We start from the raw sequence: 15,292 nt of genomic DNA, 5'->3' as shown, positions 1-15,292 counted from the left end.
TCGTATTCATGGATTGAAGAGAAGGGTCCAAGTAATTTTGGCAAAGAATGCGTCAGAGGAAGGAGGACATATTAATCAAGAGAGTTGTTCAGGTTGTGCATGCCTTAATGCTAGTCCTGGAGAAGCATTAACTTGGGGATCTGTGTGTGCTTCAGGACAGCCTGGGCTTTAGAAACGCCCCACCCCCACAAACCACCTGCCTCCACTATGACATCAGAGTAGTGGGCCAATCATTTAGCTGTGGAACATCGGATAATTTGCATAGGACTATCTATTGGCCAAAGGGCTTAAGCCCATCCCCAAGATGATGTTTGTGTACAGCTAGTTTCCAGAGAAACCAAACTTAGTGCTGGCAGTTGAACATGCAGTGTGAAGCTTTCTGAGTCCTTAAAAAAAGAACTGAATCAGAAGATATGATCCTCGTTTTCGAACTAATTCAGACTATAGAATTCTTTGTTGTGTTCCCAGTCCATTTTGCCATATAAATAGGTAGTAGAAAATGTGTGAATTCATTAGTATAAATTAAATGAGTTATGAAAGAAAGGACCTCATACTCGTGATGGACATTATAAGGAAGGAGATAACTTCAGGCATTGCCTCAGAAAAAAGTACGCTGCATAGGAGGGTTACTCATAATTGTGCAGTTACTCCTGGAAGAGAGGAATATCTGTTGGTGAATATCGCCTTGCAAGGAGGACTGTTCATCCTATCAAAAGTCATGCTCCGAGAAGGGATATTGAAAGGAGGAGGGTAATTCTGCAAAGAGAGCATCCTCTTCACCGAACTGTCAAGACACAGCAAGTCTTTGCCTCAAAAAGGGAGCCCTGGTGAGGAGAGCTACTCATTTGAGAGGAGTAAGTTGTCCAGGAGAAGACCCTCCTCAAGTGAAGCTTGCCTTGCAGGGAGAGGTCGCACAATGAAAACTCACTCTGTAGAGTGGAACCAATCATTTGAGAAGTGCATCTGGGCCAAGAGAAGACCCTCTCCTGGGAATATTCAGCCCACAGGGATTGTTCCACCTTGAAGGACAAGACGCCCCGAGGAAGAGAGATTTTCAGTTGGAAGGGGCACCTCAGCAATTAGAGTACCCTCTCTCTGTTGGTTAAGGACACTCCATCAAAAGCTGCCATGTGAAAAAGGGTCTATTATCTGGAAAGGGTAACTCTGCAAATAGAGGATCCACTCCTGTGAAATGCAATCTTCGAGCGAGGCTTCGCTTCAGCAAAGGTACACTGAAAAGAAGGGCTACTCATGTGAGAGGGGTAAAATGAATGGCAGGGAAAATATCCTCTGCAAGTGAAGATCACCTTGCAGGGAGAGATAATCCCATCCATGAATGCCCTTTAAAGGGTGGTCATTCATTTTAAAAGCATAATTCTGAAAAGGGAAAAGTGTCCCAGGGAAAAATATTGCCAAAAAAAAGAGGCATTGCTTCAAAAAAATTATCCTATAGAGGAGGGTTACTCATTGTTTAGGGGAAACTCTGCAAACACAGGACACTTAACTGGGAAACATCAACCCAGGGAGAGGTCAGCATTAGAAGAAAAGCCTCCCAACATTGGAGGGTCACCCAGTTCTGAAAGACAAAACTTGGGTGCATGAGGACACATTAAACGTGTTGTTGTTCTCCAAAAATGTTTCACACCATTAGTAAAGGGATAAATCCATTTTATGTACTGTTTTGCTATTTTCTCTTTAATTAATTTTCACTAAAATCTCCATTATATTATAATTTAGTTTATTTTAGGCTTATGTATTCCTTTATTCCAGTGTCTTGAGACAAAAGGCCAGGTTACTGACCTGTGTGATCTTTCTCTAAATGTGTGTGTGTGTGTGTGTGTGTGTGTGTGTTATTCTTTTATGTCTGAGCATGTGTCTATGGGTGTTTCAAGAGAGCAAAAGGAATCACATCCCTCTAAGCTAGAGCTTGAGATGGTTGTGACACCTGTATTTGTCCTGTAAGACCCAAACTGGGTGTTTTGCAAGAACAGCAAGGCCCTGAAACAGCTGCACCATCTCTCCAGCCCCTTTTCCTTGGTTTTAAAGCAGGCACGTATAGTTGAAAATCATCCCTAATCACTAATTTAGTAATGGTATAGATATTCATATATTTTGTCTTCATTTGACTTTTTCATTTCCAACAGCTTCTCTCTGTAGTTTAACTTTCAATTCTCCTGCCTCAGCAGTTCAAGTGACTGTGCTTGTAGGCCTTCATCACTATTTGTGGTGTTTTCTATAAATATTTGAATTTCTGTTTTTAAGTCCTCATTTTACACATTGAAACAGTATTGACTTTCGATAGATTCTAATTTTCTAAATTACTTAAATTTGCTTGTTATTGATTTCTAACTACATTCCAGTGTGGTTAAAGTGTGTAGTTAATTCTACCCTTTTCTATTCTTTTTCTTTTTCCTGGGTATGATCTAACATGGAGAACGTTCTACATTGACCTGAGAAGAATGTCTGTGCTGCTAGTCTTGTGTGGAATGTAGTGTAGATGTATTTCTAAGACTATTTTCTTTGTAGTGCTGTTCAAGTCCTTTATCTCACTGTATATTGTCTCTGTGGTCCTTACTACTACTGAAAGTAGTTCATGAAATCTCCAAAAATTAACTTTAAATTCTCTATTTTATCTGTGTGTTTTCTTGGTTCATGTATTTTTTCTGATCTCAAGCGACAGTAATAGTTTCCTATTACAATCATCACTTTGACCAATAGTAAGCTTAGTTTTGCCCATAAGGTTTTAGTTTTAAAGTGTATTTGGTGAGATACCTAAATAGCCTCTCCAGCTTTTTAGGCTTGTAATATGTTTTCTTTATGGAAATACATTTAATTCAGAGTGATACTGTAGTATTTCACAGCCAAAGATAGTAGTCTCAATTATCTTTCTTTAAAGATGGACCATAAGCTTATTTATAATATTCTAAGCTTTAAACATACTTGTAGAGATGTACATGTATTTTAATATCTTAAAAACCTGTATCAAATACAATTACATTTAAAAATTAGATATATTTTTTCAAGTTATCCAAGACAATGCTTATATGTATTTCAATTTTCACCAATAATATGTAGTATGTTTCCCACACTCAAGTTAGCATTGCATGGTATCAGTGAGTTTTTCATTTATTTTTATTGTGCTCTACATTTTTCTCTGCTCTCCTCCCAGTTATGATAACAATTTATATCTTATATCTTTTCCCAGCTTTCTGAATTCGGACTATGTTTTTATTTTTCTTATACACAGATTAATAGATTAATTTATCATCTTTACATTCTCTGGGTGAATGGAAATGAACTCATTGCCATGTTCAGAGTTTACCAAATATGGAGACAATGAAGAAAAAAGTGATTGAAAAGAAACCTATACTTGCTCAGTGGCGACAGGCTGGCGATGACACCCATTTCTTTTTAACCATCTGAGCTGTAGTGCCCTTCATCTGAGAGCTCCTCCACACACTCGTATTCATGGATTGAAGAGAAGGGTCCAAGTAATTTTGGCAAAGAATGCGTCAGAGGAAGGAGGACATATTAATCAAGAGAGTTGTTCAGGTTGTGCATGCCTTAATGCTAGTCCTGGAGAAGCATTAACTTGGGGATCTGTGTGTGCTTCAGGACAGCCTGGGCTTTAGAAACGCCCCACCCCCACAAACCACCTGCCTCCAGTATGACATCAGAGTAGTGGGCCAATCATTTAGCTGTGGAACATCGGATAATTTGCATAGGACTATCTATTGGCCAAAGGGCTTAAGCCCATCCCCAAGATGATGTTTGTGTACAGCTAGTTTCCAGAGAAACCAAACTTAGTGCTGGCAGTTGAACATGCAGTGTGAAGCTCTTCTGAAGTCCTTCAAAAAAGAACTAAATCAGAAGATATGATCCTCGTTTTCGAACTAATTCAGACTATAGAATTCTTTGTTGTGTTCCCAGTCCATTTTGCCATATAAATAGGTAGTAGAAAATGTGTGAATTCATTAGTATAAATTAAATGAGTTATGAAAGAAAGGACCTCATCCTCGTGATGGACATTATAAGGAAGGAGATAACTTCAGGCATTGCCTCAGAAAAAAGTACGCTGCATAGGAGGGTTACTCATAACAGTGCGGTTACTCCTGGAAGAGAGGAATATCTGTTGGTGAATATCGCCTTGCAAGGAGGACTGTTCATCCTATCAAAAGTCATGCTCCGAGAAGGGATATTGAAAGGAGGAGGGTAATTCTGCAAAGAGAGCATCCTCTTCACCGAACTGTCAAGACACAGCAAGTCTTTGCCTCAAGAAGGGAGCCCTGGTGAGGAGAGCTACTCATTTGAGAGGAGTAAGTTGTCCAGGAGAAGACCCTCCTCAAGTGAAGCTTGCCTTGCAGGGAGAGGTCGCACAATGAAAACTCACTCTGTAGAGTGGAACCAATCATTTGAGAAGTGCATCTGGGCCAAGAGAAGACCCTCTCCTGGGAATATTCAGCCCACAGGGATTGTTCCACCTTGAAGGACAAGACGCCCCGAGGAAGAGAGATTTTCAGTTGGAAGGGGCACCTCAGCAATTAGAGTACCCTCTCTCTGTTGGTTAAGGATTCTCCATCAAAAGCTGCCATGAGAAAAAGGGTCTATTATCTGGAAAGGGTAACTCTGCAAATAGAGGATCCACTCCTGTGAAATGCAATCTTAGAGCGAGGCTTCGATTCAGCAAAGGTACACTGAAAAGAAGGGCTACTCATGTGAGAGGGGTAAAATGAATGGCAGGGAAAATATCCTCTGCAAGTGAAGATCACCTTGCAGGGAGAGATATCCCCATCCATGAATGCCCTGTAAAGGGGGGTCATTCATTTTAAAAGCATAACTCTGAAAAGGGAAAACTGTCCCAGGGAAAAATATTGCCACAAAAGGAGGCATTGCTTCAAAAAAATTATCCTATAGAGGAGGGTTACTCATTGTTTAGGGGAAACTCTGCAAACACAGGACACTTAACTGGGAAACATCAACCCAGGGAGAGGTCAGCATTAGAAGAAAAGCCTCCCAACATTGGAGGGTCAGCCAGTTCTGAAAGACAAAACTTGGGTGCATGAGGACACATTAAACGTGTTGTTGTTCTCCAAAAATGTTTCCCACCATTAGTAAAGGGATAAATCCATTTTATGTACTGTTTTGCTATTTTCTTTTTAATTAATTTTCACTAAAATCTCCATTATATTATAATTTTGTTTATTTTAGGCTTATGTATTCCTTTATTCCAGTGTCTTGAGACAAAAGGACAGGTTACTGACCTGTAATCTTTCTCTAAATATGTGTGTGTGTGTGTGTGTGTGTGTGTGTGTGTGTGTGTGTGTGTGTGTGTGTGTTATTCTTTTATGTCTGAGCATGTGTCTATGGGTGTTTCAAGAGAGCAAAAGGAATCACATCCCTCGAAGCTAGAGCTTGAGATGGTTGTGACACCTGTATTTGTCCTGTAAGACCCAAACTGGGTGTTTTGCAAGAACAGCAAGGCCCTGAAACAGCTGCACCATCTCTCCAGCCCCTTTTCCTTGGTTTTAAAGCAGGCACTTATAGTTGAAAATCATCCCTAATCACTAATTTAGTAATGGTATAGATATTCATATATTTTGTCTTCATTTGACTTTTTCATTTCCAACAGCTTCTCTCTGTAGTTTAACTTTCAATTCTCCTGCCTCAGCAGTTCAAGTGACTGTGCTTGTAGGCCTTCATCACTATTTGTGGTGTTTTCAATAAATATTTGAATTTGTGTTTTTAAGTCCTCATTTTACACATTGAAACAGTATTTACTTTCGATAGATTCTAATTTTCTAAATTACTTAAATTTGCTTGTTATTGATTTCTAACTACATTTCAGCGTGGTTAAAGTGTGTAGTTAATTCTACCCTTTTCTATTCTTTTTCTTTTTCCTGGGTATGATCTAACATGGAGAACGTTCTACATTGACCTGAGAAGAATGTCTGTGCTGCTAGTCTTGTGTGGAATGTAGTGTAGATGTATTTCTAAGACAATTTTCTTTGTTGTGCTGTTCAAGTATTTTATCTCACTGTTATATTGTCTCTGTGGTCCTTACTACTACTGAAAGAAGTTCATGAAATCTCCAAAAAGTAACTTTAAATTGTCTATTTTATCTGTGTGTTTTCTTGGTTCATGTAATTTTTTCTGATCTCAAGCGACAGTAATAGTTTCAAATTACAATCATCACTTTGACCAATAGTAAGCTTAGTTTTGCCCATAAGGTTTTAGTTTTAAAGTGTATTTGGTGAGATACCTAAATAGCCTCTCCAGCTTTGTAGGCTTGTAATTTGTTTTCTTTATGGAAATACATTTAATTCAGAGTGATACTGTAGTATTTCACAGCCAAAGATAGTAGTCTCAATTATCTTTCTTTAAAGATGGACCATAAGCTTATTTATAATATTCTAAGCTTTAAACATACTTGTAGAGATGTACATGTATTTTAATATCTTAAAAACCTGTATCAAATACAATTACATTTAAAAATTAGATATATTTTTTCAAGTTATCCAAGACAATGATTATATGTGTTTCAATTTTCACCAATAATATGTAGTATGTTTCCCACACTCAAGTTAGCATTGCATGGTATCAGTGAGTTTTTCATTTATTTTTATTGTGCTCTACATTTTTCTCTGCTCTCCTCCCAGTTATGATAACAATTTATATCTTATATCTTTTCCCAGCTTTCTGAATTCGGACTATGTTTTTATTTTTCTTATACACAGATTAATAGATTAATTTATCATCTTTACATTCTCTGGGTGAATGGAAATGAACTCATTGCCATGTTCAGAGTTTACCAAATATGGAGACAATGAAGAAAAAAGTGATTGAAAAGAAACCTATACTTACTCAATGGTGACAGGCTGGCGATGACACCCATTTCTTTTGAACCATCTGAGCTGTAGTGCCCTTCATCTGAGAGCTCCTCCACACACTCGTATTCATGGATTGAAGAGAAGGGTCCAAGTAATTTTGGCAAAGAATGCGTCAGAGGAAGGAGGACATATTAATCAAGAGAGTTGTTCAGGTTGTGCATGCCTTAATGCTAGTCCTGGAGAAGCATTAACTTGGGGATCTGTGTGTGCTTCAGGACAGCCTGGGCTTTAGAAACGCCCCACCCCCACAAACCACCTGCCTCCACTATGACATCAGAGTAGTGGTCCAATTATTTAGCTGTGGAACATCGGATAGTTTGCATAGGACTATCTATTGGCCAAAGGGCTTAAGCCCATCCCCAAGATGATGTTTGTGTACAGCTAGTTTCCAGAGAAACCAAACTTAGTGCTGGCAGTTGAACATGCAGTGTGAAGCTCTTCTGAAGTCCTTAAAAAAAGAACTAAATCAGAAGATATGATCCTCGTTTTCGAACTAATTCAGACTATAGAATTCTTTGTTGTGTTCCCAGTCCATTTTGCCATATAAATAGGTAGTAGAAAATGTGTGAATTCATTAGTATAAATTAAATGAGTTATGAAAGAAAGGACCTCATCCTCGTGATGGACATTATAAGGAAGGAGATAACTTAAGGCATTGCCTCAGAAAAAAGTACGCTGCATAGGAGGGTTACTCATAACAGTGCGGTTACTCCTGGAAGAGAGGAATATCTGTTGGTGAATATCGCCTTGCAAGGAGGACTGTTCATCCTATCAAAAGTCATGCTCCGAGAAGGGATATTGAAAGGAGGAGGGTAATTCCGTGCTACATCCATGGCTGTCTCGCCAGTGTAGCAGAAATGCTGACTGGATGGGCCAATATTACCGGCAGGATTGGGATTTGTGCTTCCAGGAGCTGTGTGTTCCAGGTGGGTCGCTGGTAACCAGTTGTGGTGTAAAGCTACCTGAGTTGCCATTTGTATTGACTCAACCTGGCTGTCCTTGGAGCCATATGTGTGTCTTTTCCTTTGTCTATGTGTTCTTTGTGATTCTTACAGATTACCAATAGATCAGGCTATTCCAGGCAGTTGCGGATACAAACAAGACTGCTAAGGACATTTTTGAATTCTGCTCTGCTGTTAATCAAAGCCTTAAAAAAGTAGCCAGTTCTGAAATTGCCAGAATCATCATTAGGACAATTCCTTGATGATGTGGAACAAAAGGAGTTAATTTTACTAGGATACATCTTAGAAGCTTTAGGCATTTGCCTGAGAAATATGTGCAATTGTAAACAGAAGGCCTATGAAACCTTTCTTGTGAGAAGAGAAAGACCTAGCCTAAACTGACAATATCTGAGCCTGAGAATTGAGAAGGGAGGAAAGTTGAAGTTAATGATATAAAGTAAACTTCAGAAAGACTCAAGACTATGTATTAGAATTTTCCTAGCAGAAAGCTTTCCCAGGGAGATAGTAGCCTTTTTTCTTTCTCACTCAGGCACACAAGGTCACTTAGCTCAAACCAACCAGCCACCTGCAAGCTGATAAAGATGGTCTAGCTCAAGGGCAGTGATCTCTTTGAAGGCAAGAGGAGAGAGTTTGTTTTGTATAGTGTGAGAAAGCAAAAGTCCTTGTGCCCAAGTCAAAGCATCTTCAAAGATTCTTTTTGTAAATTATTTTATGCTGTTCTTTTCTGTCTTAAGATTTGATGATGTATGCCTTTGCCAAGTTCTTTGATTGTAAAAAATATATAATCCTGCACTGAAGTAAGTAAATCGCAGCAGCATGTCTCAACATTGAGAGTGTCTGTGTGTCGCTTTCCTCGCCATATCCTGATCTCTAATGTGCCTGCGCCCTGATTCCCAATGGTCTGAGTGGCTCCCCTGAGCCGGTCCGTAGCAGGTGGCTCCCGAACAGGGACTTGAAGGACAGGTAATCTTTCTCTTTTCTTTCTTTTCCTTTTATTAGTTTTCAGGAACGGCTCTTACCAGGGAGCTGCAGTCCTGCCAGAAGATTTGCCGGTCACAGCGTAAGTAATCTGAGGAGCTATGGGGCAATCTATGAGAGATGCCTCACCAGACATAGTCCTAAGGATGGTCTATGCTGCAGCAATGAAGGGTTGGAAATTCAGCGCCAATGGAGGAGGTGTAAGAGACTCCTCATCTCTCACTTGTTATAATTGTGGGAAACCTGGGCACATGCAGAAAGACTGCAGGAGGTCCAGGGGAGCAGGGCAAAGGGGAACTCCCGGACTTTGTCCCCGATGCAAAAAGGGAAAGCACTGGAAGAATGAATGTAAATCTAAGTTCCATAAGGATGGAACGCTCTTAGATAAGAATAAAAATAAACATAAAAATAGAAATAAAAACCAGGCAAATATAAAATAAAAAGTCTAAAATTATGATCAGAGAAAAGTTAATATGGAATTTTAAAAAGGTATTAGCAGCTAAAGGACATTTTCTATGCTTCTTCTTTTTTCTGAGTTAAGTTTTTCACTGTGATAACACTCAAGGTTTCTTCCGCTGGCCAGCAGTTTCTTCTCTTAACTCTTTCCTGTCCTAATACTGCTTATAAAAAGTTTTAAATTATATCAACTTGTAACTTTAAAAAACATTAATTTAAAAACAAATGTTAAAGATACATTAGGTTTCTATATTATCTAAAAACCCACAAGGGCAAAAAGGCTAAAATAATGATAATAAATAAAAATAATAAAAGGGGTTTGTCTAAAAGTGTCTGGCTTAATCAATGAAACAAAGATTGAGAAAGGAGTCAAAACCTAAAAATTACAAAAGGTATATAAAATGTTATAATTTCTTATATCTGAATGTTTAATGGTCAATTCTGGTTTTAAAAGGATTTATCTTGTGAGAAGGTCATGGTTATTTCTTTTATGCATGCTTGTGTAGCTTTATGATATTAAAAAATATATGAGGTGAGTATACTCAACAGAGTAAGGGTCTCAAAAATTCTGTCCTATGAACATCATATAATTTTGCCATATTTTGCCAAATAACTTTCTGAGCAAATATTGATTTGGGTACATTTTTCTTTAATAATATAATCATTGATTAATTGTTTATGCTAACATAATGCTTTCTCCACATTCAGCAAAGAAATGATATTTAAGATTCGTCGTTTTTCTATGTAAAGACTTTCTAATATCTTGACAGTTATTCTTTGCAGTAAATATTCAAATGTTCTGACTCATACAGTTTTTGAGAATTTCATGTCTTAAAAATAAAACACAAATGCTTATAAAATGTTTCGTATTGTTAATGTTTAGGTTTTAGCCCCATTGTCTTTGCTAAAAATGATTAATTTACAGGTTTACTCTAACAAAGATATGGTATATACTTTTGGTTTGTTAAAAATATAAGTTAATAAAAATAATAAAGTTTGCCTAATCAGAGATACCTGGACAGCCCTAAATGCTTCAAAAATCTGTATAAAATGGCATTTAAAATAAAGTTTAAAAAGCATATATTAGACAGAGACTCTGAGACTTTAACAGTGACCTAAGGTCTCCAAAGAAGATTATGGGACACCAAGATGTCTCCACCTGGATAACAACAATGCTGACCACTGGGTAGGATGACCCCCAGTGCAACACCTGCTGTCAGGACCTGGTTCAGACCATGAACAAACAGCAGGGGAAATAGTCCTCAGGTAAGCTGGGGATCCTGTGATTAAAGCAGGGGAAAATAGTTCTCAGGTAAATGGGAATCCTACGACTAAAGTAGGGACGATTAATTGCTTTTCCTATAAGTAAAAGGAAAGCGTCTGCTGTTAAAGCAGGATTCATTAATAGCTCTCTTTGTAAATAGAGAGAAGGCAACCTCGGCAAAGCGGGGGTTAATTGCTTTTCCCTGGAAATGAAGGGGGAACAGCCGCTATCAAAGCGGGAGATTTATTGCCCATTCCATAAACAAGGAATGAGTAAAAAACAGTTTCGCAAGTCGACGAAACGAAAGTAAAAGGAATATTAATTAAATATGGGTGCTAATCAATTGCACTCAATTTTTTAAGCTCTTAATGAGCTGCTATGTTTAAAGAATCTAGAAGATAAGACAAAATACTTAAAAGAAATTTTTTGCCATTGCACCCTGGCTCGCCGTTTCAGGAAGTCTCTCGATGTCATTGTGGGAAAAGAGGGGAGAGACCTAGACTTTGCATTTAAGCAAGGGATCCTTAAGGGAAAGGAAAAATCAGTTAAGGAATCAGAGCCAGGAATTTAAAACCTGATGCTCCAGAGTTTATCATACATGAGTTGCCTAGAGCAACACCAGGTAGTGCTGGCCTTGATTTGGCTAGCTCAAAGGATATGTTTCTTTCTAAATGGGATGGCATTTCCTTAGTACCTACATCAATGAAAGGAACATTGTTGCCACAAACTGTGGGACTTATTATAGGAAAAAGTTTCAACTATCAAAAGAATTTTAAGGTTGTGTCAGGTGCCATAGATGCAGACATAGAAAATGACATTAAGGTCATGGTGAAACCATTATCTGAAACTATTCAGATCCACAAGGGACAAAGAATTGCTCAACTATTACTGCTACTTTATGTTAATTTACCTAATAAAGTTTTGAGGAACAAATGAGAGCAAGGGCAGTTTGGATCCTTAAGGGAGAGGTCAAGTCAATTTGGAAGCTAATTAGAGGCTGTCTGGAGAATCTATATTACAGTAGAAAATGGACAGGCAGCGCTGGAAATGTTGCAAGAGGAAAGATCAAAAAAATCAGAAAAGACAAGCAGTAAAAGGAATCATCAGGAATGGGGAGAGTTATACCCGGACCTTTCTGAGTTAAAAGAGTCAGATAAGCAACTGCAAGCAATTGTAAGCAAATTTAAAAAGGTAAAACTGAGAAAAAGGATGAGAAAAAAGGAGAAAGGAGGTTTAAAAGCGCTGATGCTTTGCCCCATAACACCCTCCACCCTTCCACCTTATGTGGGAGGAGGTCAGGGCAGCTCCGAAAGCATATTTTATCTAAGCATTTAGAAAGAGGTGAGAACTGAGCCACGATCAGCATACCCAATTTTTCAAAGTCTGCAAGAAAATAGGTACAAAAAGGATAAAATCATAAATTATCTAGGAGCATGAATTTGTGAGAAGCAAATTATTCTACAAAAGGTAAAATTGAGAAAAAATAATTTAAAGATCTTGAAGGATTTTCAAAAGTTGTTAGATGATATAAATTGACTTAGATGTTATTTTAAGGAGCATCCTGTAATATCTCCTAAAATAACATTATCACAGCCTATTTCCATGGCCCCAAATGTATTTACAGACGAATCAAAGACAACATTTAATCTAATATCAGATTCTATAGATGTTAATACCCTCAGAATTTTAGAAGTAGCTGGACCTATTAAAAGTTCCAGCCCTATGTGCCTTTTATTTCAGCAATTGCAACATTTAATTTGGCAGAGAAGAAATTGTTTTTACATTCAACATATGAAAGTCCATACAGCTCTGCCAGGACCTTTGAATGAAGGAAATAATATAATTGATCAATGGACTAAAATGGAATATATATATATATATATATATATATATATATATATATATATATATATATATATTCATGAGTTCTTCCTTGGAGAAGGCGAGAGCTTTTCATAAAGCTTTTCATGTCAATGCTAAAGCATTATAACAAAAATTTCATCTCTCTCGAGCAGATTGCTTGACAGATAATCTTGCTCATCAACATCCACCCAGCATTGGAATAAATCCACGGGATCTACTCTCTCTAAAAATTTGACAAATGGATGTAACACATGTACTCTCCTTTGGAAGGTTATGCTATATGCATATGACTGTTGATACTTTTCTATAGTTGCCTCAGCACACACAGGAGAAGCTATTAAGAATGTTATTCAATATCTCACTTTATGTTTTCAAATCATGGAAATGCATTTACAGATAAAGACAAATAATGGGCCTAAAAATTTTAAATGTATTAACTTCTGTTCCTAGTATAAATTTGTCTCTACAGGTTTCTCCTTGGTTTGCAGACACAAACAAGCATTAATTGCTGCCTACAACTTGCTCTAAATGACTGTGGACCATGGACTTGCTAAAAACTGATGTGGACCAGTCTAGCCGATGTGAATGCCCCCTGGCTCTTCGACACAGTTCACGAACCAAATGTTTCTAAAATTTTCTCTTTTTGACTAGCATTTTACCTTTGTTAACACTTGACAACGTCGCCCCAAAGTCAGCTGGAAGCAGTTAAAAGAATACATCGCCCAATTATCCCTGGTTAAAATGCTAAGTCAAAAGAGATATATTAAAAACCCAAAGTTAACAAAGCTAGCTTATGATTGAGCTGATCCTTAAGACCAGGAGGATTGGGGAAATATAAGACCCTCACCCCTTATTTTCAAAGGGACAGAAGAAATTCCTTAGGATGTTTTTCATAATAATGTTACAATTATTAACCAATTATAATGATAACTTCTTTACAGTCATAATGGTTCTACTTATGTTTCTAAAGCTTTTGAAACTTTTTGTGCACAATGACACATTGTACATATTACAAGCATCCCATATAGCCCTTAGGGCCAGGTAATTTTTAAAAGAGCACATGAATATTTTGCTCCTCATCATTTATTATCACATACCTTATTTGTATTAAATCATTTAAATACTAATGATAAAAGATTAACACCTGCAATGGTGCATTGGACCTGTGAGTCTAACTCTGTTTTGCCAAAAGTCCTATGGAAAGATCTGCTGTCTGGCCAATGGAGAGGACCAGACGTTTTAATAATATTTGGACGAGGGTATGCTTGTGTGTTTCCACAGGATGCCAACTCCTCCATCTGGATACCAGACAGACTCGTCCGGCCGACGCCAGGAGAGGCGGCGAAAAAGGAAGAGGCAATGGAGACAGACGAGATATCTGATGTGTCAAATGAGGAAAATGAAGGCAACTCGGTCACAGGCTTCGGAAATCACCTGGACGAAAATCAGATGCCTTGTCAAAGAAGCTAGAAGACTGCTTATTCAGCAGGGAAAACCCCTGAAACCCAGCCTGTACTTTCTTGCTTTCTTAGCCTTAATATCTGCTCCCCCTACAGTACAGGGAATGGCTTATTGGGCCTATGTTCCTAATCCCCCAGTTTTACAACCTGTTGGTTGGCTAGATCAAGAGCCCATCAGGATTTTAACTAATGATACTAGGAGACTGGGAGGTGCTCAGGACTCTGACGCAAGAAGTAGTTCGTCCTCGTTAATAACCTTTGAGGGACGTTCTGATTCCTTGCCTATTTGCATTACACTTTCTGGAAAGGTACCAAGATTTTGCTTAAGTTCAAGCTATAGAACTTTTCTTACTGACAGCCCAGATAAGGAAAATATTGGTAAGAGATGGATTTGGGAAATTCAGATGCAGACCTTAGGTGAATATAATTATACAGAAAAGTTTGAACAGGTCTCATCTATGCCTATTGAACCATGTATTCAAAAATATCGGGATAAGGATCAATTTTGGGATTCAGCTATTAATAAGTTCCCTACATGGCTAACTTGTGGCTTTCCAAATACAGTCACTAAATATCAGCCTAAAGATTCCTCTTATGAAATTTGGGATTATTCTATATCTTCAAGTCAACAGTATTTTTATGAAAATCATATAAACACTCATCAAGAGAAATTTCATCCCTATAAATACGTAAGGGTAGGAGAGCCCTTACGAAGATGGTTTTCTCCAGGTTTTGTTGAGCCTACATGGTTTGCTAAAGAAGGGAATATTACTAGAAAGCACTCTGGCCTGTTCAGATTGCTTGCTGCAGCTAATATATTTCTGGAAAAAAAAGACCTAATCATACTAAGTCTGAGCCTATAGGACTCAGGGCATGTATTTCTTATCCTAATGCATTGTTATTAGCTCAACCTGCTTTTGTTAATATTACCAAAGTGAACAAGTCCTATCAAGTTGTTTGTCATTCTTGTAAACTTACTAATTGCATTACTTCAGCTGAACCAAAAGATTTGAATGTTTTGCTTGTTGTTAGACGTCCACCTTTTGTTATGTTACCTGTGGAGCTGGGAAATGATCCTTGGTACGATAACCCCGCATTGCAAGTTTTGAATACATTAAGAGATTTGGTACGGCCTAAGAGGTTTGTGGCCACACTTATTTTAGGCATAGCAGCATTAATATCAATACTCCCCACTTTCGCTGTAGCTACAACAGCATTAGTTCAAGAGATTCATACTGCTCATTATGTGAATACATTAAATAAGAACATTACATCTGCATTACTGAGACAGGCAGCAATTGACAATGAATTGGAAGCAAAAATTAATGTATTAGAAGAAGTGGTCCTTGCTCTTGGAAAGGACATTTCTAATTTGAAAACTACTCTATCCACACGTTGTCATGGAAGCTTTAAAGCAATCTG

General features: G+C 37.9%; 1 protein-coding gene across 1 annotated transcript; it reads left to right on the top strand.

Annotated features, from left to right (window-relative positions):
- Window positions 1-8,566: 8,566 nt before the first annotated feature.
- LOC148117438 (endogenous retrovirus group K member 25 Env polyprotein-like) lies at window positions 8,567-14,816 on the top strand. The gene is made up of 2 exons (XM_087902892.1): window positions 8,567-8,812; window positions 13,692-14,816. Exon 2 carries the CDS (start codon window positions 13,693-13,695, stop codon window positions 14,731-14,733), a length of 1,041 nt encoding a protein of 346 aa, XP_087759018.1. The 5' UTR covers window positions 8,567-8,812; window position 13,692; the 3' UTR covers window positions 14,734-14,816.
- Window positions 14,817-15,292: the final 476 nt, after the last annotated feature.

Source organism: Myodes glareolus, chromosome X, assembly GCF_982192425.1.
Source record: "Myodes glareolus chromosome X, mMyoGla1.1, whole genome shotgun sequence".
NCBI classification, from domain to species: Eukaryota; Metazoa; Chordata; class Mammalia; order Rodentia; family Cricetidae; genus Myodes; species Myodes glareolus.
Note: the sequence above shows the minus strand (reverse complement) of the source record. Positions and strands in the feature narration are given on the sequence as shown.